This window comes from Mobula hypostoma, chromosome 27 (genome assembly GCF_963921235.1).
Source record: "Mobula hypostoma chromosome 27, sMobHyp1.1, whole genome shotgun sequence".
NCBI lineage: Eukaryota > Metazoa > Chordata > Chondrichthyes > Myliobatiformes > Myliobatidae > Mobula > Mobula hypostoma.
Window position 1 is genome coordinate 16,483,812 of NC_086123.1, and position 26,814 is coordinate 16,510,625.

Below are 26,814 nucleotides of genomic sequence, written 5' to 3' on the forward strand. Positions count from 1 at the left end.
AGCTCATCAGAACCCTTTGCTATTGGTAGTGGAGTCAAACAAGGATACGTGTTGGCTCCAACATTATTCGGCATCTTCTTCTCTCTGCTATTGAAGCACGCGTTTGGGACGTTGACAGAAGGCATCTACATGCACACCAGGTCTGATGGGCGGCTGTTCAACCCTGCGTGCCTGAGAGCAAGAACAAAGGTGCGAAAGATCTTAATACGTGACATGCTCTTTGTCGATGACGCCTCTATAACCTCGCACACCAAACAGCAACTACAAACTCTCATGGACTGCTTCTCTTAAGGCATGCAAAGACTTCAGGCTTACCATCAGCCTAAAGAAAACATATGTCCTTGCCCAGAACGTAGTGGAGACACCAGTCATTACCATCGACAATTACGATCTAGAAGTGGTCCACCAGTTCACATACTTGGGGTTGACCATTAGCGACACTTTCCCTCGATGCTGAAATCAATAGGCGTGTCGCAAAGCAGCATCGATCCTTGCTCAACTCCCCCCGCGGGTCTGGGAGAATCTGAAACTCGCTACAAAGACCAAGACTGCTGTGTACAATGCATGCGTTATCAGCACCCTCCTGTATGGTAGCAAGACTTGGACCATCTACTCCAAGCAGGAGAGGAAACTCAATTTTCACCTGCACAGTCCTCATCCTCAGCATCACCTGGAGAGACAAAGTCCCAAACTCTGAGGTCCTCTCCCGTGCTGGCCTTCCCACAACATTCACGCTTCTAAGACAACACAGACTGCACTGGCTGGGCCACATCTGTCCTATGAAGGATGGTAAACTGCCAAAGGAAATTCTCTGCAGAGAACTAGCAGCAGGCAAGAGGAACGTTGGTAGACCCCAGCTTCACTTCAAGGACCTCTGCAAGCGTGGCATGAAAGCCTTAAAAATCAACACAATGCTGGGAGGATACAGCAGATGACCGCAACAAATGGCGAGGTACTCTTCAGCAACACCTAGAGCGAGGCGAAAGAGTGATCCTGAGTCAGATTGAGGAGCGGAGAGCTAAACAGAGAGCACAGCAGACAGTGGACAACAATTCCACAGTGCCCTACACATGCAGCAACTGGGGCAGAGGTTGCCGTTCCAGGATTGGCCTCAGTAGCCACAGTCGACACTGCTCGACAAACCAGTGACTACCAGAGGTGCAGTACCCATGGTCGACCACGACCGCCGGAGGCCATACACACACCCTGCACAGATCCATGCAGGCTGTTCCTAATTAGGCCATGATTTTCTACATGCTGATAAACCCCATCCCTAGGAATTCTCTCCAGCAACTTTCCTACCACTGGCGTGACACTCAACAATCTATAGTTACCAGGATTATCCCTTGTTTCCTTCTTGAACAATGGAAAATCGTCAGCTGCTCACCAATCCTCTGGGACCTCGCCTGTAGCTAGAGAAGACACAAAGATATTGGTCAAGGCCACAGCTATCTCTTCACTTGCCTATCTCAATAACCTGGGGTATGTCCCGTCAGGCTCTGGGGACTTATCCACCTTAATCCTCCTTAAGAAATACAGCATAACCTCCTCCTTTACTTTGAAATGCCCGAAGATATTAATACTCTTGGCACTGATCTCCCTATTCTCCACATCCTTCTCCTTGGTAAATACTGATGTAGTGCATTGATTAATGGCATCATCCACATCCTTTGCATCCAGGCAAACGTTACCCCTTTTATCCTTGAATGGTCCTCTCCTCTCCCTAGTTATCGTCTTGCTCCTGATGTATGTACAGAATGCCTTGGAATTCTCTTTAATCCAACTTGCCAAAGACTTTTCATGGCCTCTGCTGGCTTTCCTAATTCACTCCTTGAATTCTTTTGTGGCTTCTTTATACTCCTCCAGGGCTCTATTTGATTCTGGCTTCCTAAGATTTACACACTTACCCTTTTTCTTCTTGAGTAATTGCATCACCTCCCTTAACATCTAACATTATCTTAACTTGTCGTCCTGTCCTTCCTTCTGAATGGAACATACTTGTCCTGTACTTTAAACACCCTCCTCATGTCAGATATGCACATGCCTAAAACCAAATGTCCCAATTAACATTTTTTAGTTCCTGCTTAATGCTGTTGTAATTTGCCTTTCTCCAGTTTTGTACTCTCTCAAGGCCCATGCTTATCCTTATTTATCGCTGTCTTAAAACATAAGGAGTTGTGATCACTGTTCCCTAACTGCTCACCCACTGTGAGGTCAGTCACCTGGCTAGGCTCATTACCCAACACCAGATTCAATACAGCTCCTCTTCTTGTTGGACTATCTACATATTGATTTAAGAAACCCTCCTGGATGAACTTAACTTTCTCTGCACTTGGGAGGCAACACACTATCCTGGCATGTCTTTGTTGGCCACAGAATCTCCAGTCCATCCCCTCTAACGATCAAGTCTCCTACCACTGTCACTCTGCCTGACTTTACCCTTCCCTGCGGAGCCTCAGCGCTGGTGACAGTGCCTCTGGCCTGGCTTCTGCTGTTGTGCCCTGATAAGTCATTCTCCTCCTCCCCGCCTCCCGCCCAGCCGTATCCAAGGGGGTTTACTTGTTGCTGAGGGGAACCCTGCACTGACTGCTTACTCCTGGGGTGTGACCATCTCAGTAAAAGTTTCATCTATGAGGCTTTCAAAATCCCGGATGATCCTGAGTACGTCCAACTCCAGCTCGTTCCTTGACCTTATCAGTCGCAAACTGAAGTTGGGTGCACTTCCTGCAAATTTAGTCATCGGGGAGACTGTCAGCTGCTCTGAAATTCCACATCTCACTGGAGGAGCATTCCACCGTCTTAACCATCCTGCTTACATTGAACTAAGGACTAAATATTGACAGACAAAAAAAAAGGCTTATTTGTTCTTATCTGTGCTTTCTCTCTGAACCTTTGAGTTTTGCACTCACCTAGTTCACTTACTCAGCCTCTTCTCATCAAGCCTGTTATACCTTTGGCTCAATTTCTCAAGCTCAAGTTCCATAATCAAAAGCAAATGATAACAAATGACTTAGCACTCTTAGCCTCCGCCTGTTCTCACCGAAGCCTGTTGAACCAAACCCTAATCATCCTAACAATGGCTGCTTATTTTTGCCTGTTTTTTATTAAGAATGAAGGATGGGTGGACAATTGGACATTTGTAATTTTGGAGTTTGAACAGTAAGTTCAAACTAATCATTAGGGCATTTTAAGTGGACAATGGGTGCTTTGGAGCTGAGGACAACTTTAAATAGAAAATTCAGATATTTTTCACAAATCAAGTATGTGTGTGTTGCATTTTCCATATTTTCCATGCACCAAAAGCTCCATTTTAAGTTACCTGCAAGTGCACTTACAATTGCATTTTCCCTAAATGTTTGATTTGTGAATCATATTGCTATTGTATTGCTATATTTATGCTCTATTCTTGGTTGGTGCGGCTGTAATGAAACCCAGTTTCCCCCGGGATCAATAAAGTATATCTATCTATCTATCTAATCTTATATGAAACCTTATGGGCCCTTTCTCCCCTTGCAGTGCAGATTAACCATCTCATTCTCCTTGGGTTCATAATAATCGGGTGCCTTCAGTAATGGCCAGCCCTTCCATAGTTTCACCCCAGTTAACGTGTTAAAGATTCACCCCAGAAACATTCCCTGAAAGCTTGTATTGCTTCCTTAACACCTCATTCTCAGTTTTAGTCAACTATGGTGGCCAAGGGAGCAAGTTAACATCAATCTTAACCATTCTCCAGCTCTTTATTTAAAGACAGTGAAAGCCCCAGATGGGTTACTATTTTCTACCCTTACTATTGTCCCCAATCACAGGTGGAATTCATTAAAGTGGGTACAGTGTATATATCTCATGGCTCCTGGTACTCCTGGTTCAGACTCTGAGAAGCCAGACACCGCTTCCACACCTGTGTACTTCTGCTCCATGAAGGGTGGCCTATGAGCATTGCATGGGTTCAACAGACCTGTGGAAGGGCCAGAGCTAAATAGCATTGCTTTTACTTGATCATGTTTCATAAGGCTCAATTATTAGCATAAGTATAGCGCGTGTGTCGACGCGTGGCCAAGTGGTTAAGGCATTCGTCTAGTGATCTGAAGGTTGCTAGTTCGAGCCTTGGCTGAGGCAGCGTGTTGTGTCCTTGAGCAAGGCACTTAACCACACATTGCTCTGCGATGACACCAGTGCTAAGCTGTATGGGTCCTAATACCCTTCCCTTAGACAGCATCGGTGGCGTGGAGAGGGGGGACTTGCAGCATGGGCAACTGCCGGTCTTCCATACAACCTTGCCCAGGCCTGCACCCTAGAGACCCAAGGCGCAAATCCATGGTCTCATGAGACTAACGGATGCCTATTCTATTCTATAGCACAGAAGAGTTGGGCAGAAATAGGCAGTTCTGTGGTAAACATTCTTATGAAATAAAAGTTGTGTTTTTTAAAATATTTTACCAACTGTTTTTTCTCATCTATCAATTCTTGAAACATCATGGGTAGAAAAGCTTTAGCAATATTTGGAATTCCTGTTTTACGGACAATAACATTCATAGCTTTTCCATCAACTAATAGCATCATTTTGAAGAGGAAAGCTGGTTCTGTTGCTCAAGAGTGTTTGAAAATCAGATGACTGTCAAGCATTTGCCATCTTGTGTTCAAGTAGGTGCTTCTAATTTCATTGAAGATACTGGCATGAGAAAGCTCAGCTGTTCAAGTTCCTACAAATATTTTGGCAGCCTGGAGTAGCTTAGAACATAAAACAGTACAGCACAGTATGGGGCCCTTTCACCCACGATGTTGTGCCAACCCACATAAAATTGCTCCACAATTAATCTATCCCTTCCCTCCTACACAGCACATAACCCTCCCTTCTTCTTACACTTGTCTGTCTCTCAGAGAGGGCCTTAAAATGGCCCCTATTGTATTAGCCTCTATCACCATTCCCAGGCACCCCTCAGTCACCTCTCAGTCTCTGTGTAAAAAAAGCTACCTCTGACATCTCCCCTAAATTTTCTTCCAATCACTTTAAATGGATGTCTTCTCATTGCCTCTTCTGAAAATCCTTGAAAGAACGGAGTTAACTCTGGGTAGAAATAATCTGAATCAGGTTTAATATCACTGCCGTATATCATGAAATTTGTTGTCTTTGCAGCAGCAGTACTATATATAATAATAGAAAAAATTGTGAATTATAGTAAGGATATATATATATATATAAAATGGTTAAATTAACTAAGTAGTACAAAAATTGAAATAAAAAAGGTAGTGAAGTGGTGTTCATGGGTTCCAGGTCCATTCTGAAATTGGATGGCAGAGGGGAAGAAACTGTTCCTGAATCGTTGAGTGTGTGCCTTCAGGCTTCTGTACCTCCTTCCCGATGGTAGCAATGAGAACAAGGCATGACCTGGCTGATGGGGGGTCCTTAATGATGGACCCTGCCTTTTTGTTGTTTTAAGAGATTGAGCAAGAGTAAAAGGAGGAAAATAAAGAATAAAATATAACAAATTAATTTAGGCATTTGTGCCCACCAAGCATAGATCTACAGTATATGTTACAGATGATACCTGAGGCTATATAGTTGACAAGTATAAATCTGACACTGTGTGTCTGCTGGCTCTTATAGAAAGCACCCAGATTCCCATATCTTTTGCTTGAGATGATAAACCCAAGCAGCATTTTCCCACCTTGGTAAGCCAAGAAGATGACTGAGAGGAAGAGCAGTGCACTTCTTGCCCAAAATCCATTCAGGTTTAATCCCCCAAACAAACAGAGTCCGGTCTTCTGCTCTAAGACCAGGGGTGACCTCCTGAGGAAGTCCTCTTCCCCAGGAAAGACACTGGACTAAGTTGGCGGTAGGATTTTCCACCTAGTGCAGGTGTTGCACTGGTCAGGCCTACAACAAAGTAGCCTAACCACAGGCACGTTCACCAGATGTCAGGGAGAGAGTCTGTGCCCAGTTATACCTGTGTAAGCATAGCAGTCTTCTGTTGAATAATGGAGACAGGTGCTCCCAAGAGAAAGATATGAAGATTTTTTTTTATTACTTAAGCTAGTTTCAATGAATCATTCGATTTGTTCCAGTGTGCTTTTTATCTTTTTTAAATATAAGGAAAAACAACGACTATTTTCACATCCCTCAAGTTTTCCTTCACTGTTTATGGATAGCAGAGATGCTCACAATATTCAAATGCCTTAGCCACACTAATAGCATTGACAGCCAGTGACCTGGGAGAGCGGTGTCGCCAATTATCAAAGCCTTGTCTGAACTGGGGCAATTGAAGGTTGATCATGGTTCCCAGAAGACGATAATGCCCAAGGTCACACAGCATTGTCCAAGAACAGGCAGCTGGTGATGTGGCGGCAACAGCAAACTTCTCCCTTTATCTGATCATTTGCTGGTTTTTGGGAGCTTGCTGTTCACATTACAGTTTCCACATACAACAGGGACTTCAAAAAAGTATTTCATTCATTGTAAATAACTTAAAGCCATCTTGAGGCTGAAAAAGTGCTTTATAAATGCATCACTTTCTTCTCATCTTTATTGAATTGAATGAACATCAAATTTATGCCGTGCTTCAGTTCTTTCCTGTTTTATCCTTGAGAGGCAGATTGAAAATCACCCCCAATATTTTCCCTGTGATTGCAAAGTATGTTCATTAGATGTGTGCTCACAATGTAGATTTTATAAATTGGCCTATTTATCTTGTCACAGCGAGAGTGTCAGCGAGGACAGAGTGTTATCGGGCTGTTTAATCTTGCTTTTCTACTTCCAGCTTCATTTCTTTGCTGCACTGATGAGCTCACAGAGTACTGTCAGTGATTGATCTGTGAAGAGCAGAGCAAGATAAAGAGTCACCCTCTCCCGAAAGACCTGCCTGACTTGAATAAGCTGCAGTAATATTCCTGCGCATTCATCCAGGCTGGGGTTTAAACTGTGAGCTCCGGCACTCCAAAGGTGTGACCCCCAAGTGCTCACACAGCTCTGATACATAACAAAATACCAAGTTTAAATATATAATATTTAATATTTTGTTAATACTCCAAGGAGTTAGGAAAGAGGGCCACAGTAAGGCATAGCTCAGTATTTTTGGTTAGCATGAACCAGCCAACTGGGTCTACCCTCTCCACTACTTGGAACCTACCCCACCACTAAATCAGATTTCACTGCAATCTCATCTCCGCACTCCAACCTAACCATGGTAGCCTTTCAACCCCTTGCTTACTAAGAGTTTATCTAAAATGTTCCCATGTTCTCCTTCCCCCATCCTTTGAGGAATGTGGGAATAAGGGGTATGTGAGAAGGACAGAATAGGTTTGGGTAGGATGAGTGTGAAATGGATGGTTGATGGTCTGCATAAATTTGGTGGGCTGAATGGCCTGTTTCTGTGTTGTATAGCTCTGAGGTAGGTCCAAGGTCTCATGAATCTCTGAAAGAAAAGTTTCTTCACATCTGTCTTAAACGAGTGACAATTATTTTTAAACAGTGTACCCTAGTTCTACATTCCCTCACAAAAAGAAACACCCACTCCACATCCACATCAAGACACATCAAGGTATCGTGTTTCAGAGATGTTCCTTCTCTCTCTTTCTAAACTTCAGCACATACTTGACTGTTCAAACTTACCCAGCAACGAACCCACCACTGCGTGTATAATCTTGTCTTAATCTTGTAAACCTTCTGTAAATTGCTTCCAATGAATGAATTTCCTTCCTTGAGAAGACCAGTACATTCCAGATGTGGGCTCACCAATGACCAACGTAATTGAAACATAACCTCACCACCTTTGTATTCAATTCTCTTTGCAATAAATGATGGTGTTCTGTAAACCTTCCTGAATGCTTTCAGCACCTTCATTCTTGTCTCTTACAAATCATGCACAAGGTTTTCCAGAACCCTTCCCATCTCAGATCCCTCTCATAACTGTCCACATAGATGATGTGCATCATACTGACTGAGGGCAGATTCATCTCAGTGGTGGGGCCTTACAGAGTAGAGGGGGCCCCTGTGTGTAAACACATGCAGAAATGTGAACGGGTCAGATCAAGCCCCAACCTGGAAGTGAGGCTACCAAACAGACCCGGAGTCTTCCTCATCTACACATGCATATGCCAGTATCTCAAACTCCCTGCCATTCACAACGAAGAATACAGAAATCTGCTTTTTTTTTTCTTGTTAATGTTTCTCTCTGAATATTTCAGACTTAATTTTTATTCATAGAAATGAGAACCTGCATGAATCCTGTACTAGCTAGCATAACAGTACCACGTTCAGACAGTATTGAGGTATTATGTAGTTTTCACTGCATATTCTTTACTTATCAGTATCAATAATTATTTCGCTTTGGCTAAGGTTTGTCCAAATCCAACTGTAATCCTCTCAAGTCAATCCATTCTAACAAAAGAATCCTTCTGAGCTCTCATGAATTGGAAGCAGGTCAGTCATTTTTGAGAGTGTGGCTGTGGACGTAATTGAATGAGATATAAGTGTATGAAAGTTGAGTTAAAGTAATCTTTATTTTGCAGCCATACTAAGTTCTTGTGTGTAGTATAATAAAACCATGTACCTTTGGAAGAAAGTTTCGATCCTTTTGAACAGTGCTTTATCCCAAGTTACACTAAGGAAAAAGCGGCAGCAGCAATACTTGGTATCTTTAACTTTGTAAAAGCTCTAAGGAAATGAATTGACACTGAATGAATATACAATATATTGAAATATACTGTATGTATAAAATATTTAGCAAAGTAAATTGTCCCAATGGACATCATGGAAGTCTAATCAAACAATACGATACCAAATTCCATAAAATATATAAACATAAATGACTAAAAGTATGGTCCAGAATAAGATTTAATAGAATATCATAAGGTAGAAAGAGATTTGGAAGCAAAGATGTTTTAAATATTGAAGAGTTTGTGGGCTTGTCAGCTGTTAATAGAACTGTCTGGTGGATCTCAGAATTGGAGGATCACTGTGGCTTTCAGAGCTGCAGGATTTTTTAAAAATAAGGAGTGGCTAGGCTATCAAATTAAACAAAGGTCTGATTTTTGGAATTGAAGCTTTATTGGGTTAAGAAATCCCATAGGTCAAAGGCAAGTGAGTATAAGCTGATGAGGCTGTGAAGGCAGCAAAGTTCTGGATGAGGTGAAGTTTAGGGAGGGTGGAATATAAGATGCATTGGGAGTGGCCAAAGTTGCATTGAATCAGACTCAAAAGACCAAAAAATTTGAGTGTTGAGGAGATGTAGTAATAAGCATACAAGCACACCAAAGTAACATAAGCCTAATTTATTATCATTAAACAGAAAGAAATATACCGCACTAAATACTACATAGTAAGTTACAAAGATTGTTGCCGTTGTTGGGGGATCTCCAAATTCAGTGCTTACGAAACCACCCTAGGTTTGGGTCCGAAGCACCGATCGATTATGATGCTTCGGTCTAAGTGAAGTTCCAAGAACTGATGGAAAGGTGCCTCAATAAATAGGGGTTTAATCCACATGCATAGCGAGACACACAGAGACAGACAAACTGCTCTTTTGTTCTCATGCCACTAACTCAGCATGGTTTCTTTCATTCAAGCAACTCGTCTTCATCGACAGACATCCTCATGCACTTGTTCCTTGAGGCCAAGAAAGACTTCAGTTGCTATCAGCAAACACGAGACGTTAACAATCCTACAGGAGATTTCTTGAACTTCTGATAATGCCCCACCCCTTCACCATTCCCCATTCCCATTTCCCTCTCTCACCTTATCTCCTTACCTGCCCATCGCCTCCCTCTGGTGCTCCTTGACCTTTTTCTTTCTTCCATAGCCTTCTATCAGATACTCCCTTCTCCAACCCTTCATCTCTTTCACCAGTTGACTTCACCGAGCTCTTTACTTCACTCTCACCCCCCCCCCAGTTTCACCTTGAGTTTCTTTCTCTCCTCCCTCCACCTTCTTACTCTAACTCCTCATCTTTTTTTCTCCAGTCCTGATGAAGGGTCTCAGCCCAAAACGTCAACTGTACCCTTTTCCATAGATGCTGCCTGACCTGTTGAGTTCCTCCAGCATTGTGTGTGTGTGTTGCAACAATTCTACAGTGTTTAACTTGTACAGACAGCTTGCTACCTTACCTGCTGTGTGCTCACAAAGAGTCAAAGTGTCACTTAGAACTGTTCAGACTTTCATCTAATATTTTTACAAGATTTAATACACTCAGGGAAATAAAAAAAAGCAAGAGATAGATGGAGAGGCAAAGTTGTTGAAGGGAGACATTTAGAAGATGAGCTGAGACAGTGGAGTCTCACAAATTAATGGTGTGGGTTTAGGCGGTTTTGGTGATGGTACAAATGTATGGTTAGAAAGTCATCTTTGTAACACCAAAATGAGCAGCATATAATCCTATTTTTTTAATCCAATAATTCTTGTACTAGCCTGACACACAGCATGTGTGTTTTCTTATGCCAGTTGTACTTTTCAAAGCATGATATTCTGTCAGGAACAGAAATGATAGGTAGAAGAGATGAAATGGACTGCAATGGCTGCCTGTGATGTCCAAATGAGAGGGTCTAATCAGGCTGTTTTATACTGTGGTTCTTCAGTCATTATGTCATTTATGTATATTGTAGTTTGACTTGTGACACAATCCTAAATAATTTAATGAATTGTAACTTGGCAGAGATTCAAAAGACTGCAATACCTTCCAGAGAGTGGAGAAGCAGTTAGTCACAGCAGTGTCTTTGATTCGTTGTCATATTTGATTTTATGATTATGCTCTGTTGAATGCTTTATCAAGCTATTAAGTGCACCCTGTTCTGTTAGCTTCTTAAAACAATTTAGAACATTAACCCTGAAAATAACTTATCGAAAAGCTACTTGTGGAGAGAAAAATGCAGCCGCGAGAGTATTGCAATATCAGGTTAACAATGCTTGTTGCTTTCAAAGACTATTTTGCAATCAGTGCATTGAATAGATATACACAAGAATAACAAGTTACTTTGAAATTTTATTTATTTAGATACCGGTGCTGAATAGGCCCTTCCAGCCCTTTGAGCCGCACCAGCCAGCTACCCCCACTTAACCCTAGCCTAGTCATGGGACACTTTACAATGACCAGTTAACCTACAAACTGGTATATCTTTGAATTGTGGTAGGAAACTGGAGCACCCAGTGGAAACCCATGCGGTCACAGGGTGAACGTACAAACTCCTTTACAGACAATGGTGGGAATTGAACCTGGGTCCCTAGTACTGTAAAACATTGTGCTAACCACTACACTATTGTGCCCCCCTCCAACATAGAAACAGGCTCTTGAACCCATTGAGTCCACACTGATCATCAGCTACCCATCTACATTTTTCCTATATTAGTGCCACATTTTCACCTTCCATTTTCTACCACTTAGCCGTACACTAAGGGCAGTGGACTAGGACCAATTAACAAGGCAATGGACTAGGACCAACTAATATGGCAGTGGACCAGGACCAATTAACATGGCAATGGACTAGGACCAACTAACATGGCAATGGACTAGGACTAACTAACATGACAATGGACTTGGACCAATTAACATGACAATGGACTTGGACCAATTAATATGGCAATGGACTAGGACCAACTAACATGACAACGGACTGGAACCAATTAACATGGCAACGGACTAGGACCAACTAACATGGCAGTGAACTAGGACCAACTAACATGGCGATGGACTAGGACCAACTAACATGGCAGTGGACTAGAACCAACTAACATGACAATTGACTAGGACCAACTAACATGGCAATGGACTAGGACCAATTAAGATAGCAATAGGCTAGGACCAATTTACATGGCAAATACACATGCCTTTGTAATGTAGGAGTAAACAGGAGGAGACAGAGGAAATTCACATGGTTGCAGAATAATGTACAAACTCTGCGTAGATTGCACCCATGGTCAGGATTGAACCCAGGTCTCTGACACTCTGAGGCAGCAGTTTTTCTAGCCATGTCACTAATGCTGCCCTTAATGTGATAATGTCATATTTAATTTGAATATGACACAGAAACCTCCAGATGAATCACTGTATTACATTCTTAGTCTGACCGTGATATCCTGGGGGATAGTTTTACTGTGGTCAAATTATGCAGCAAAATCAGAGACATTGCCTTGTCTAACTTACCTCTGACAATTGTGCCACCATCGTAGCCTCCAGCACCGGTCTTTAGATGCATGGAAGCTGAAGGAATGACTGCTAAGGAGGATGCATTAGATTCAGGAGACTTTGGAGCCAGTGTTGGAGGAGTTAGTGAACTGGATGAGATTACAAGTGTTGGCAGGGGAGAGACCATGGAGGGATCTGAAAATGTGGAAGAGAAATCTGAGAACAGTTGTTCCCTAACAAGAACTAACTTGGGTCAGGTGACACAGGAGCTATGGATGAAAGGGGCATTGCAAGGCAGAACACACTCAGTAGGGATTTGGATGCCATCACGAACGTTAAAATTCTAAAGGCTTCGGAGACAAAGGTGTGGAAGAAGTGTTCACTGCAGTGAACTGCTACAGGTTAAAGTGAACACTGCACTGAAAATAGGAATGTGGGAATCTTAGAGATGACACAATCAAATACACATGACCTTACGGCTATGAAGCACCTTGTTCCATTTCAGACAATTACCAGGAAGAGGGATGGAATCAATGAAGAGGAATGTCTTCATGAAGGAAACCAAATAGAATGGTTTTTTTGCATTTGGAGAATTGCAAGTTGGAGAAACTTTCAACAGAAAACTGAACATGTAGTCAGGAGACCCACACAAAACAGAGGAACCCAGCAGGCCAAGCAGCATCTATGGAAAAAAAGTACAGTCGATGTTTTGGGCCAAGGGCAGTATCTGCCAGATTTTCTCTAATTTACATAGTCAGGAGGGTTGTTTCAAAATGGATATGTGCATTATCAATGTACATATAGAAATTATGTTCCCGGGTGATGATGCCAAGGGAGAGTTTGTAATGGTGAAGTTTGAAGAAATCAAAGATAGATTCTTAAAGGACACTCGAAATGATGGTGTGAAAATGGGAGTAGGGGCCATTCCCTGAATAGGTAAAAATTGAACAGAAGATATGGTGGTCCTATCAAACTGATAGAGGATGATAAGGTCATCAATGAGTTCAGAAAGGTCAACACAGATAAGGAGGGATGGACTTCCCTCACAATCACACACGGTACGTGAGTGACAGCTCAGAGCTGCTTTGATAAAGGGGCAAAAGTGGAAAGCTAAGTGAAAGTATGAAAAACAAAGTACAATTGCCAAAACATTTGGGAAGCTGCATGTTTCATGGACTTTGATGAGGAAAGGTAGAAAGGAGATGTTTGCAAGGTCAAAAGAGTCAAGGGTGTTTTTCTTTTGAGGTTGGGAATGATGATGCCCATTTTGAATGGGCAAGGAGACATTAGCTGAAGGGAGGGAATACATTAATATTAACAACTAGCATTGAGGCAAAGTTGGGTGGATATGTTTTCGTGGAAACAGTGCTGAGAAGGCAGGATTTGGATCTAATGGACGAGAACAACTCTGAGAAGAGATCAGAGAGGAGGAAGCAGAAGTGGATAAGCACAGAATAAAGGAGTGACATTAAGAGTTTGGCCTTGTAGACTAAGGCAGGGATAAAAGCATCCAGGCAACCAAATAAATGGTCTTAAAGATATAAATTTACTTTAGACATTATTGAAAGTGTTGGGTAGGCTAGAGACAGTGTAAAAGATCAAGAGAATTGTTTTTCAAAGGAGGTAGAAAGGTAACTGTGAAAATAAGGCCGATGTTACTTTCTCTTTTTAGCTTAATTCTGAAGCAGGAGTGATGGTAATTCACGTGATCTAGGTAGATCTGCTTGTAAATGATGAAATCAGTTGTCCAGTATGTCCACTCAAGCCCATGTCCCATGATTTTAAGGAAATTGAAATAATTCTGCACCAGGAAGTGAGGCCAGAGTGAGAGAAAGAGCTTTAATGGGGGTCAGTGCACTAAGTGTGATGCCAATTGTTTGTTTGAATAATGAATAGAGAGCCAAAGGGTAGATTATTTCAAAGTACAGATGTAAGAAGGAGCTGCACTTCAAAAGGCATGTCATTGGCTGTAAAGCACTTAGAGATATCCTGAGGTTACGAAAGATGTAAAGGAAATTCAAAGTCTTTTTATATACTTACCAGAAAATTTGTGAGCATTGTAGTACAATCACCTGAGAAAAATTACTTATGTGTGGTCGACACTTCTTGCACATTTTTAAGAAATATGAACTGTAGTTTGTATTATTTTTTTCCACTCCATCATCTTATGTGGAGTTCTGTTTACAAGCTTATTTAATGTAACAGCATTGCAAATTCTTGCCTACCAGAACTTCCCAATTCCATTTTCTGGACTTGCTTAAAGATGTCCCGAAACTATTACAGAATACCGATAGGTTAAAAAGGAAAATCGCTGTAATGAGAAGGGTCTTCGTGAAATGTATACCCTCTCCTATCCCCCTTTTCATGGTTTTTAGTAGTCTACTTCATGGGTAGTTATTGTTAGATAAATCTTCATTCCAGAATTGGTAACTGGCACTTAATCCAATGGCTAAGGATGTAAATAGATTCTACTAACTTTAATGTAGTCTTCAACTCCCATTTGTCAGGTCTTTACAGAGCTTGCCACTGGTAATAAACAGAGTGAAAATTCATTTTATGATGAGCTAACATGATAGGCCTTATGAATACTTGACTCTCTTATAGTCAGTGAGATTGCTGGACCTGGCTTAAAGTTAAGTTAGTAGGCTTGGATATATACATACATTATTGCCATTTAATAGTTTGCTGTGAATAAAACATAGAAGTATTATTTGCTTAATTAATTAGTAGGTCATTTACAAGGTACCTCACATTAGTACATCATATAAAACAAAGGATGTCATATATTGTTAATAAATTCTACCTTATTAGTATGTCAGGATCTATTTATAAATCAGGCAGTGATTATACTAAGTATCATATTAACTGGGTTTACCTGCTCTCAGCAAGCCAAGTTAGAATCTCCTCGCCATATTTCTTTTGCTTTATGTATTGACAGGCTATCTTTTTCTGACTTTATTTTTGTGACAAGTTATTTTCATGTGACACCAGTGAAGAGCTGACCTCCAACTACAGTCTACATGCTGTTGACCACTGGGGCTATTCTGCTACTGTGGTTTACAAGTACATAGATGCAAGTGCTTATTCAGAAAAGAAACCCAACACAAAATAATAATTTGTTTTTACATTTGCAACTAATTTTGTAACCAGAACTTGGAAGCGACGGCCTGTACTAGTTTTCAGAAGACAAGGTTTCGTCATTCAATGAAAAATAGAGAAACATCTTCTGTCATGAAAAATGACTCACTGAAGTATCACTTCAGAAATTGCAAGTTATCAAAGCTCTGCTTTCCTCTAGCCCATTAATCATGGAAAAAGCAGACAGATTTTTTTTCAGGGATAAAATACTCTGGTGGGGAGACTCAGTTACCAGAAAATAATCCTGACTTTATTTTCTGGCAACTGAGATAACTTCAATTACCCCATTATTGAAATGTTCCCACAACCTATGGACTCACTTTCAAGGACACTTCATTTCATGTTCTCGATATTTATTTATTATTTCTTTCTTTTTCCATTTGCAGTTTGTTGACTTTTGCACCCTGGTTGCATGCCCAAGTTGGTGTGTCGTCCATTGGTTCTGTTACGGTTATTATTCTACTATGGATTTATTGAGTATGGCTGCAAGAAAATGAATCTCAGAGCTGTATATGGTGACATTACTCTGATAATAGATATACTTTAAACTTCAATGTTCACACTATTTAAATATGGAAGAAAAAGCTGTGAGGTTAGGGAAACAGCACGCATTAGTTTTTCTTCCTACATTCTGTCCTGATTGATGTGAAGGACCCATATGTTGATCTTGATATCAGGTTTCACTAGGGTCATGAAAACTGAAGGACATCATTGGGGGTCAACTAAGTGGAAGCAGACTCTGCATTAAGCTGTTGCAGCATGGAAGGAGGTAGGTTGGCCCATATCAGATAACTCTATGAAAGTAATCTGGTCAATAATATCCCCCTAATCTCTCTGTACCGTTCTCTGAACTATTTTCCCTCTGGTGCCGACCCAATTAATATTTGAGAGCTTTGAACTCCCATGGACTTTGATCCTTTACCCAAAACTTGAAGCCTGGTGCCCCTCTCCCATGTCCATGAACCATCCACTGAAGGGAATGGTTTTCTTCCATCATCTTGATCTTTTACATCTCCATCAAATCTCCTCTGAAGCTTCTTTGCTTCATGAACAACTCCAACTTCTCCAGTTCAGCTCTTTCAGCTGAAGTTCTTCATCCTTCAAGCCAGTCAAAAAAATATGTTTTCAGTGCCCCCTCTAGTATCTTCACTATCATCCTAAGGTGTGTGCTTAGAATTACATACAATTCTCAGTTGTACCCTACTTAGTAATATACATGTTTTACATAGTTTACATAGTCACCTGTCCTATATGAACTTACATAATCAGCTATCCTTCTTCTCCTCCCCTGCCCCATCCTTTATGCTGGCATCTTCCTCCTTGCTTTCTGGTCCTGAAGAAAGAGCTCAGCCTGAAACATCAACTGTTGGTTGATTTTTGTAGATGATGACTGACCTGCTGAGTTCCTCCAGCATTTTGTGCATGTTGCTCTGGATTTCCAGCCTCTGCTGAATTTCTTGAGTTAGCTCTCATAATATAGCCTGCAAACATAGATCCAGGTCCCTCTATTCCTGCATGCTTTTTTTTAAAAAAACAGTTCCACTTCGACTACATTGTCTCCTTTTGTTCTTGCTGTAACACTACCACAACTGCCACGTCTGCCCATTTGGCCAGTCTATTGATGTCCTGTAGCAATCTATTTCCATCTTTCTCATTGTAACTCTCACTCTCTGTCATTGGTTAGTACTAATCTTTCTTTCCAAGTGACAGTAAATCCCTGCTGATCCTAGTGTTTACTGAAACCTCTTGCCAGATCTGGTGCGCTGACTGACCCCACCACAGTGAAACACTACCCTCTCAATTACAGAGGCTTCCAATGTACTTGCACAAACAGATTTAGGTCTGGATGGTCTACCGAGCAGCTCATATTCCAAAGAAGAGTTCAGTGAAAGGCTTCATGTTTCACAGTTTAATCTTTGGCTTTACATTCCCAGTTCCTGAATACATCCTGATATACCTGGCCGTCGTTAGTGATTGTGCTCAGCTAAAATATCACCTTTTTTTGAACCAATCAGGTTGTAGTTTTATTCTATGGTCAGTTATTTGCTCAAGAACTAGCCCATATATAATGCCTTCTGCAGTCATTAGGATGATTGAGCAGGTGTTACAGGGATTGAAATATGATGAATTTTAATTATTGTTGTGATGTTGCTGTAACGTGAATGAAGTCACCGGAGAAACTCTGAAGCTAGTAGATATAGGAGTATTTTATTCAACAAAATGAGCAGCAGACGTCATATTGAGACATTCTTGGAGGACAAGCCCTCCCAAACCAACGTTACATGACATTTTTATATGCTAAAGATCAAAGCTAACAGCAGGAAAATTCTATGGTTACAATGTATCTACAATGCTTCCTTTGATTTACATACAGTTTTCAAATGCTTCCTTCTTTGCACCCACACTCCAGACACCCAAAATGAATGTTAATCAGCATTGTCTAGTTTGCAATCAACTCTAGTCCACAGCTCCAGGGAAACTATTGTTCAGGGTTGCATTTTAAATTCAATCTACAGTTCCCATTCCTGTCTGATGATTGGTTGCTGGTGAAGTAAGTATTTGCTATATACCCTAACTCCAGAGTACACCCTAACAATGTAATGAAAAACAGAAAATGTTGGAAACAGTCAGAAAGTCAGACAGCATCTGTGGAAGAAGAAGCAGAGTTAATATTGGGAGCAGAGAAGGTGGTGGGAAGGACAGAAGGAAACATCTATGATAGTGTGAAACCAGGTCAAATAGGTTAATGGGACAATTCGTGGATGATGTTACTTCTTCATCTGTGTTATGTGTGACTAATTGCAGGGTTATGGGTGATAGCTATCAGGTCACACTATACTAATAGCAAGGAAAAATCTGAGCCAACATCACAGCTGGATTGGCAGATATGGCCAGGTTGGATGCTGACAGAAAAAGATGAATTATCTAAAACTGAAGAGTTAGATATTGAGCTGGTTGGTTGTAACCTGAAGAGACAAAATATGAGATGTTTTTAATCAAGTCCTGTTACGTAAAGAATGGGAATGAATGAACAGCTGACGTGGCAGGTTGCTCAGGGTCACTCTTGCAGACTGAATACTGGTGCTCTGTAAAACAATTAATAAGGAACTGCAGTGTTTTCAACACCATAGTTCCTCATAGAGGGTTTAGGAAATTAGCCAGGAATCTGCACCTTGAGGGGCAAACTGAAAGAGGACTTTTGCCTTCACCCTAGGTCAGCCCTGCCATCAGGAATGAGCTAGTCTAGCCCTCAGCGGAATTAGTGAATGTCTTGCAACCACTTGCTTCACACTAACACATGACCTATACGCCGTGGCAGTCTCAAGTCCATGCACTGAGAGCACACAAAAGCCCAAGGTAAATGTAAGAAGGGGCAAAACACCTCCTCAACAACCTCCACCGAGCATCTCCTGCCCTCTACGTGGAAGAGCCTGCAGATCGCGCACTGGCTTTATCAGTCACCTCAGAACCCACAAAACTGGAATGAAAGCAAATCATCCACAATTTCTAGAAACTACCCATGAAGAAGAAATCATTGACCAGCACAGTCCTATTTATCAGGTCTTTTGTAACAATTTTTTTACATTCACTTTAGAGGAAATGGAAAGACTTCTGCCTGTTCTGTGGGGAAGAGTCATTGCTTTCATATAGAGATGCTAAATGTTCATACATTTCTGGATATTCATATTGCATCTGGGCACCATTCTTTTAATCACAATATACTTATGTGTGAAGTATTTCTGAGTCCATCCAAGAATCTTTATATGAATAATAACTCTTACTACTTGCTTTTTATAAATCAATTGAACCACTCTCTTCCTATTTCCTTGCAAATTAAGAAAGCTGTTGTTCTGGGTGGCTGACAGGGTGGAGACACATCTCTACCAAAGGGGATGTAAGGTGCTCCTTCCCTCTGCTTGCCTGCAGGTCATCCTTGAGCAAAGGGTAGCACCTGCTTATCACCCCATCCCCAGGAAGCCATGGGAGCAGGTGGTGGATGGTCGTACGAGCATCTGGTGCATATCACAAGTCCTGGTTGTGCGACCACTGACGCCAGGCAATCTCTGAAGAATATTGATAATGGCTGGGATCAGCCATCTTGTAAAGACACTGTCCAGCAGAAGGCAATGGCAAACCAGTTCTGTCGGAAAATTTGCAAGGAATAATCATGGTCATCGATAGGACCGTGATCACCCATGTCAATACAACACGGCACACGATGATGATGATGATCATGGTCAACTCCTTTCTAACTTTCCCTGGTATTGACATGAACATTTGTTTCATGATGGGAATATCAGAGAACGTTTTGCCGCTTGCTCACAAAATCCATGGTGACTTCAAGGATTTTAACAGTAAAGTAAGCATGCAGGTTTTACACACTTAATAAATCTAGATCCTCCCACAAGCTTTACTTTTTGAATTTTATCTGCACATAAAGGGTTTTAGTATCTTGTCCTTGATACAGAAGGAGATTATTCTGTCTGTCAGGGCAAGATGGCTCTCTGGGGAGCAATCTCATTCGATCCATCCCCTCTCCTTATTTTCTTTTACCATTGTAACTTGTTTTCTCATCTATCAATCCACATTTGACTCTGTTAGGCATTCTTTAAGACAGGCGTTTTATGCCATAGGCCAATACCATTAAGCAAAAGGTCTGTGGGCCCCAGGTTGGGACCCTTTTCTTTAAGATATAATTTACTGTAGGGGATTTGCAGCCCGTTCCTTAGTTAGAGCCCTCAGCAATTTGGGCATCGAGGGAGAGAGGAAGAGGAGAGCCATCCGCAGTACCACCGATGTGGCAGAGAGGGCCTCAAGATGGCTGTGGCTCAAAAGAGGAGAGCCATGGAGTCATAAGTAGCTAGCCATCTGGACACAAGCTGGGGTCTGATCAGCCCCGGCTGGGTCACCTGGAGGAGGGTGTATGATGTTGAAAGACCCGAAACACCCGATGATTCCAGGAACATCACTGAAGATGTGTCCAGAAGCATGAGTAGATGTATGTACACAACTGAGACCAGTCAACCTACCACCGCATTTTGGGATGTGGGAAGAAATGAGAAAACCTGTGGAAATCAAGTGCTTGGGTACTGCCTGTGCAGCGATCACACATACCAGTTGGTCATAGAGAGAACATGTAATCCCTGCAGAAGCAATACCCAAGATCCTGACCAAGCACTCAAGTCCTATCCAACTGGCTGCTTAGATGCTCAACACTTTTAGTATGTTCAAAGTACAATTGTTATCAATGTATGTATACTATATGTATACAATTGTTATCAATGTATGCAAACTATATGCAACCTTGAGATTCCTGACAGGCAGCCACCAAACAAAGAAAGCCAATAGAACCCATTAAAATAAGAAGGCCTTCAAGCACCCAATGTGCAGGAAAAAATAACAAATCATGCAAGCAATGAAAGTAAGCAAATAACATTCAGAACTGAAAGCGAGTCCACAGACACGAACACAAGAAAGCTTGCAGATGCCGGAAATCCAAAGCAACACACACGAAATGGTGGAGGGGCTCAGCAGGTCAGGCAGCATCTGTGGAAAAGAGTAAACAGTTGACGTCACAGGCCGAGATGTCTACTGCTTTCTCTTTTCCATAGATGCTGCCTAGCCTGCTGAGTTCCTCCAGCATTTAGTGTGTATTGCTCACAGTCACGAAACCAGTCAGAGCTGATCTGCCTTGGCAATGCAAACCTCAATGAGTGAAAAGTAACAAGTTTAATGCACTGTAGTGTGTTCGAATAAATTAACTCCAAACAAGTGAAAATATTGCTTTCGTCCTGTTTTGAAAATGTGACGTAAATCAACTTTTGAAGATAGTTAGTCAATCATTAATCAGTTATGTGCTGTTGCAGGAATTACTTGTTAAGCAGTTACTTCAAGAATGTTAAGTAGTCTCCGCTTCTTTACAGAATTGATGGGGCTTCTTATGAAATAATGCAGATGGACTTTGAAATGGATAACTTCAGCAGTCTGTCGGTCACTCGCCGGATCATGTGGCAGGTGGAGTATCCTGGAAAGCCCTCACAGATAGACCAGGACAAAGCTGTGTCGGAACTGCACGTCAGTCAGAGAGACATCATCAAAATTGTTCCTCTTGCCATGGTAAGAGATTTCAGATTTCAATTACATGACCTTGTGGCAAATCTTATATGACTGATTAACATAGCAAGGCGCTTCTGCTCATGATTTTTGGTTGTCAGCTGTTGTTAATGCAAGTTTTCCAGCCTCAAATTCTCTACTATAATATAATTTGTTTGTACTTTATTTGTTATTGTTTTTGATGGGACAGTACAGACTTGCTGAATTTGATCTTTGTACATATTCTTCTTGTTCCTCTTCATCTTGTTTTATGGCGGTTGGCACATATTCTATCAATATACAGTAGATGTTATAAGAAAGGTGCCCACATTTAACTTGTGATAACTGTCAGACTAATTGATCAAGAAAACAGTCAGTTTTGAGCAAGAATTAGTGAGGCCACAGTCGGTCAGGGTCTACCATAGCTGTGTGTCTTTGCTGTCTAGATATGCAAGCCTGGGCAGTACAATATGAAAAACAAGCTCCTCCTCTCTGCACATCTCTCTACACGCCCAAAGGAACGGCAGAGACCGATACAGTTTGGCACCAGCAGTGTCGCAGCAGTTGCCAATCAGCGTTGAACTCAACATAGGACTGCCTTAGGGACTTCAGCTCCGGATTTTTCCCTCGGAGTTTACTCCCAAAGACCTCCCCATGAGTGGGTATAGCCGCAAGGCAGCGGAGGTTTGAGATCAGAGTTTTCCTTCCCCTAAATGAGCTGCCAACCACGGCTGATGAGCCCCACCTGCCTGAAGAGACTAGTTTTAAGGCCTCCTTCGCTGCTTCTCCTGTCAGTAGAAATTGTTCCGCCGGGCTTCGTAGCTAAGCCACCCATGAAGGCTGGGAGTTGGACTTGGTTGTCAGAGGCTATTTGAGGCACACACTATTGGAAGCATTTAAATAGGTAAAAGGAGCTTGTCCCCATTATCACTCCCAGCTATAATAACTTTAACGAACCAAGCAAGGATTATTAAATTTAAAATATCTCAAAATTGGTATCATTCTATATTGGCCAAGAGTGACAAAGTTATAAAATGTTCCTTTGCATATGTTTCCTTCCTGCTTGTTATAGTTCCCGTCCTAAGTCTCTTAAGGGAAAAACATTCTGTTCTCTCCATGACAATGAAGTAACTGGAAAGTGACAAAAGAATGATTATTAGGAAGCATTTCCTGCAATTCCTCCTCAGGATTCTGGATATGATATGAAATCTTGTGGCACTAACGCTGAGCTGAGTTGTAGGTGTAGGGTGCAGGTGTCGGGTGTAGGTACAGGAAGCAGATCTTTAGACAAGTGGAGAGGTTCTCCCCAAGACAAGTAATTGACATCGACTGGAACCTACCCATCACCCCACTTTCCGAGGTTTGGGGTGATATGACATCCAAAATTAATATAACAGAAATTATTAATGATATGAGGCACTGTGACTGGGTGTTTGGTAGAAGATAGACAGGTGAAGGAGTCTTCAAGATAATAGAGTTATAAGGGAAACATGGGTAAGTAGAGTTCATACATCATTTATTTTACAGCAGGGGATTTAGTTTCCAGATTACCATAAACATTTTCCAGTAATCTACTCAGTTCCTGCCTGATCAGTCCAATAATTCTTCACTCTTCTCTCTGTTGGCTAAAATTATACTCGCACTAAATATGTGAGAACTTTGTGCTTCTGCTAATGGAAGAATTCAGTGCTGTTCTTGGGTAAGATTCTGAGAGAAGCACAAGGCAAGCATTCTTAAACACTGAGGTAAACGATGTTTCAGAGTTCATGCCATCATATTCGTACTCTCGGTCATGGTTTTGTATATGGATACGTGAATGACAAGTGAAAGGTTAACTAGAGCAAAACAGTTCTGGTATTTTTGTGGAAAAACAATTTTTTTTTCCCTGCAAATGCTTTCGATCATCAGGTTTTCTGCAGTGGCTTTTTCAAAGTGATTCAAATGCAAAACATTTCCTGGCAATTCTCTCATGCAGGTTTTCTCCCTTGCGTTAAGCCCCATGTGCAGGATTATATGGTCACTCTGGTGGGCAATTTACAGCGTAAATGGGGCCATTATCTCAGGTGCCTGCCCTTTCCATGAATCATTCTGGTTCCTCGTTTTAAACACTTAGGTGCAATCTGGATTGCCTTTATCTTTCATTTCAGAGAAAGTTGGCACTCAAACAGGTTTGGGAGCAGTTCCAAAACCATTTGATCAGGTGACAAATCACTCATGCCTAAGCACAGCTGCCAGAAAGAAATCTTAAATTTCAGCTAATTATCACAAGCATTTGCTGTATTGCCAAGGTTATGGATGTTACCAACCCCTTTAAGAACTGTAAACCTTTGTAATCCTCTGTGACATTTGTTTCCTTATAGTTTATTTTAATTGATCAAAAGACCATTTCACAAGATCTGTACAGAAATACCATTTTTTACTAACAGTATATCATTGTTTTTCTTTCTCGAGAGCTTGGGCAATCTAGTCGTTTTCTCTGGAGCAGTGGAGACTGAGGGAAGATCTGAAAGAGGTTTATAAAATTTTGAGAGACGTAGATAAGAATAGACTACCTGTATTTTTCCTAGAGTGTGAATTAATACTAGAGGACATGTATTTGAGGAAAGAGGGGGCAAGTGTGGGGCAATTTTTTTTAGACTAAGGGGTGTCTGGAATGAGCTGTGGTAGACTTCAATACAATGGATGCTTTTGAGAGACTCTCAGGATCATGAATATGCAGAAAATGAAGGGATATGTGTAATTAGGCATCATTAACTTTATTAGTTTGGCACTTCCCGTGTTGTACTGTTCTATGTTCTGCAAGTTTTACTGTCTACATCGGGAAGTGTTTAACAACCAGCTCTAATTCCCTCTAGAAGGTGCCGCTGAGCTGCCTGCTTGAGCTTTTAAGTTTCTGATGCGGTGCCGTTCGACAGTGGACCAGTAAGCTGCCGATTCCCAGGGCAGGTAGAGATTGACTTAACACAGGGGTTCCCAACCTGTGGTCCATGGACCCCTTGCCTAATGGTATTGGTCCATGGCATAGAAAAGTTTGGGAAAGTCTTAGATGGTGACAATCATTCCAGATAATAGAAGCCATGAGTTTGGGAGGTGAATTCCTGTGAAGCACCTTAAAAATTCATTTGCACAATGCTCTTTCCTATAAACTGATATTTGATACTTTCTAGAGTGGATCACAATCACAACCTGTGGACCTGTCGACTCTGAAAATGTGCAAGCAGGTTTAAATACCCGGTGTTTTGCTATGTCAGATCTTTATTTTGCTCGCTTGCTTTCATCTGCGTTCATTGCTTATATTTATATCAGTAATCCTTCCCTCTTCAGTATAGTCAGTTTCATCAACTAAGAATCTGTACCAGTGATTGGCAGATGAGCCATTTACTGGGCAACACACACACAAAGTGCTGGAGGAACTCAGCAGGTCAGGCAGCATCTATGGAAAAGAGTGAACAGTCGACGATTCGGGCCGAGACCCTTCATCAGGACTGGAAATAAAGATGAGAAGTCAGAGTAAGTAGGTGGGGGACTACTCATCTTTTTTTTTCTCAGCCCGAAACATTGACTGTCTACTTTTTCTCAGCCCGAAACATTGACTGTCTACTTTTTTCCATAGATGCTGCCTGGCCTGCTGAGTTCCTCCAGCATTGTGTGTGTGTGTGTGTGTGTGTGTGTGTGTGTGTTTGTTTGCACTGGATTTCCAGCATCTGGGTTTGTGAGCCATTTACTCTTATAGGTAGAATTTTCCTTATAGTTAGAAATTCTTGTGCATCGATCAGGACAGATTAATTGGCCCAAGGCCTCAGTGAAAAGAGATTGAGCATTCCGTGTGCTTGGGACACTAAAACAAGCTTTGCATAAGAAGCAATGTCACCCTGTGCACAGAAATCTTGTTAGAAATCGATGGGTGAGGATATATCAAGTTGTATATGTGTGTTGATGCAAAACAATTAGAAACAGCATTTCACTTGGTAAAACGTGGCGTAGGAGCAAACTGAAAGGCCAGAGGGTTTGGTGTTCGAAATAACGGGCAATTTATTAAAAAAATCTGATGCACATCAGGAGACCAGTTAAAGCTGATCTACCTGTGGTTACGTATATACAGCTTTTATATTCTCAGATGATGAGATTATCTATAAAGTTATAGACTAGGTCCAGGTTACAGAATAAAATGATTATCCGCAGACCTAACTGTAAATCCAGTATGTGCATGCTGTGACATAATTAACAAAATTCCTGAAATGTGGATGTCATCACTGCTGCATTCCGTGTCTCCATTTCTGGGCTTTGTCCGTGGCTCCTGTTGTCAAAATCCACATTCCTATTTATTGCTTATTAGTCCTCACAGTTCTTTACTCGATAAGGCATTGCTCTTCAGCCAAAAAAAATTGGTTTTCAGTCAAAAAATCAGTATTGATTTTAAGGCAGTTTGTTTCACCTGGACTAGTTTGTGTTCTTGGTGATGTCTGAATGAACCAAAGCAACAAGTTGTGCTTTAGTTTCAACAGGTTTTATACAACTTAATCCAAGAGGCCAGCATCAGAACATTAAGATACAAGGATAGTCACAAATTCTCAAAATATATGTCAGTGTTAGGAGGATTTTCCATTAAATTCAATTTCTCATGTCATATTATGTGGACAGTGCCATCTGCAGGCTGACTGACATCCATAAAGGGAATGAACAGGCCATTTGTCAGGTTGACTGCACAGTGAGACACTGCATTGATATCTCAGCTCGATATTTTAAATACCCAGCATCTGTGGAATACTTTAATAGAATTTTCTAATAGAACTTAAGATCACTCGCTAATGCCATTATATTTGGAATGTGGATTGTAACAGTTAGCTCCTGCAGGAAGCATTACAGTTTGATTCTTTCTTTCTCTCTCAGAACAATTCTTTCTACATTCAGTGTGTGTTTACTGAAACAATCCTTGAGAAGTTAAATTTCTCAAACGTTTATACCTGAAATGAATTACCAGCCACTAAAAGCAACAGGGGGACTGGGGTGGTAGGGAGTTGTTATCGTGGGGGGTAAGGGACATCCAAATCTATTGTTTTGTTTTGATGTAGAAAAGAATTGTTTATTCTCAGGTTCAAAGCATTTTTTTGTTGTTATGAAATGTCTGCCGGTTGTAGTTTTTTAGAATGTTGGAATAATTGCTGGGAGCAAGTATTGATTATCCTGAACAGTGGCAGAAATCAAGTCTGCAGAGTTTAACTCCTGCCCTTTGCTGTGTGTGAAGTGGCTTGTGTACAAGTATGTCGAAGGAGGGAGTCAACAAAGCTGTACATGTCGTGGCTGTCAGTCCTTCACTGATCCTCAGGGAAAAGTCAAATCTAACTGCAGCTTAAACAAATATGCCATTGAATAGTAATGTGCATGAACTTGCTAATGAAATTTTAATTTAGCCAGAAGCAGTTTGACTGTGATTAAGAGTAGCGATGACTGGAAACCATGATCAGAATGATTT

General features: G+C 41.4%; 1 protein-coding gene across 3 annotated transcripts in view; it reads left to right on the plus strand.

The window, feature by feature from the left end:
- The window catches only part of LOC134338456 (transmembrane protein 132C-like), a 1,064,025-nt gene that overhangs the window by 682,575 nt on the left and 354,636 nt on the right, over positions 1-26,814 (plus strand). For all 3 annotated transcript variants that reach the window (XM_063034272.1, XM_063034274.1, XM_063034273.1), the window contains one exon: positions 21,173-21,365. In XM_063034272.1, coding sequence (XP_062890342.1) covers positions 21,173-21,365 — 193 coding nt within the window. The remainder of the gene's footprint in view (positions 1-21,172; positions 21,366-26,814) is intronic.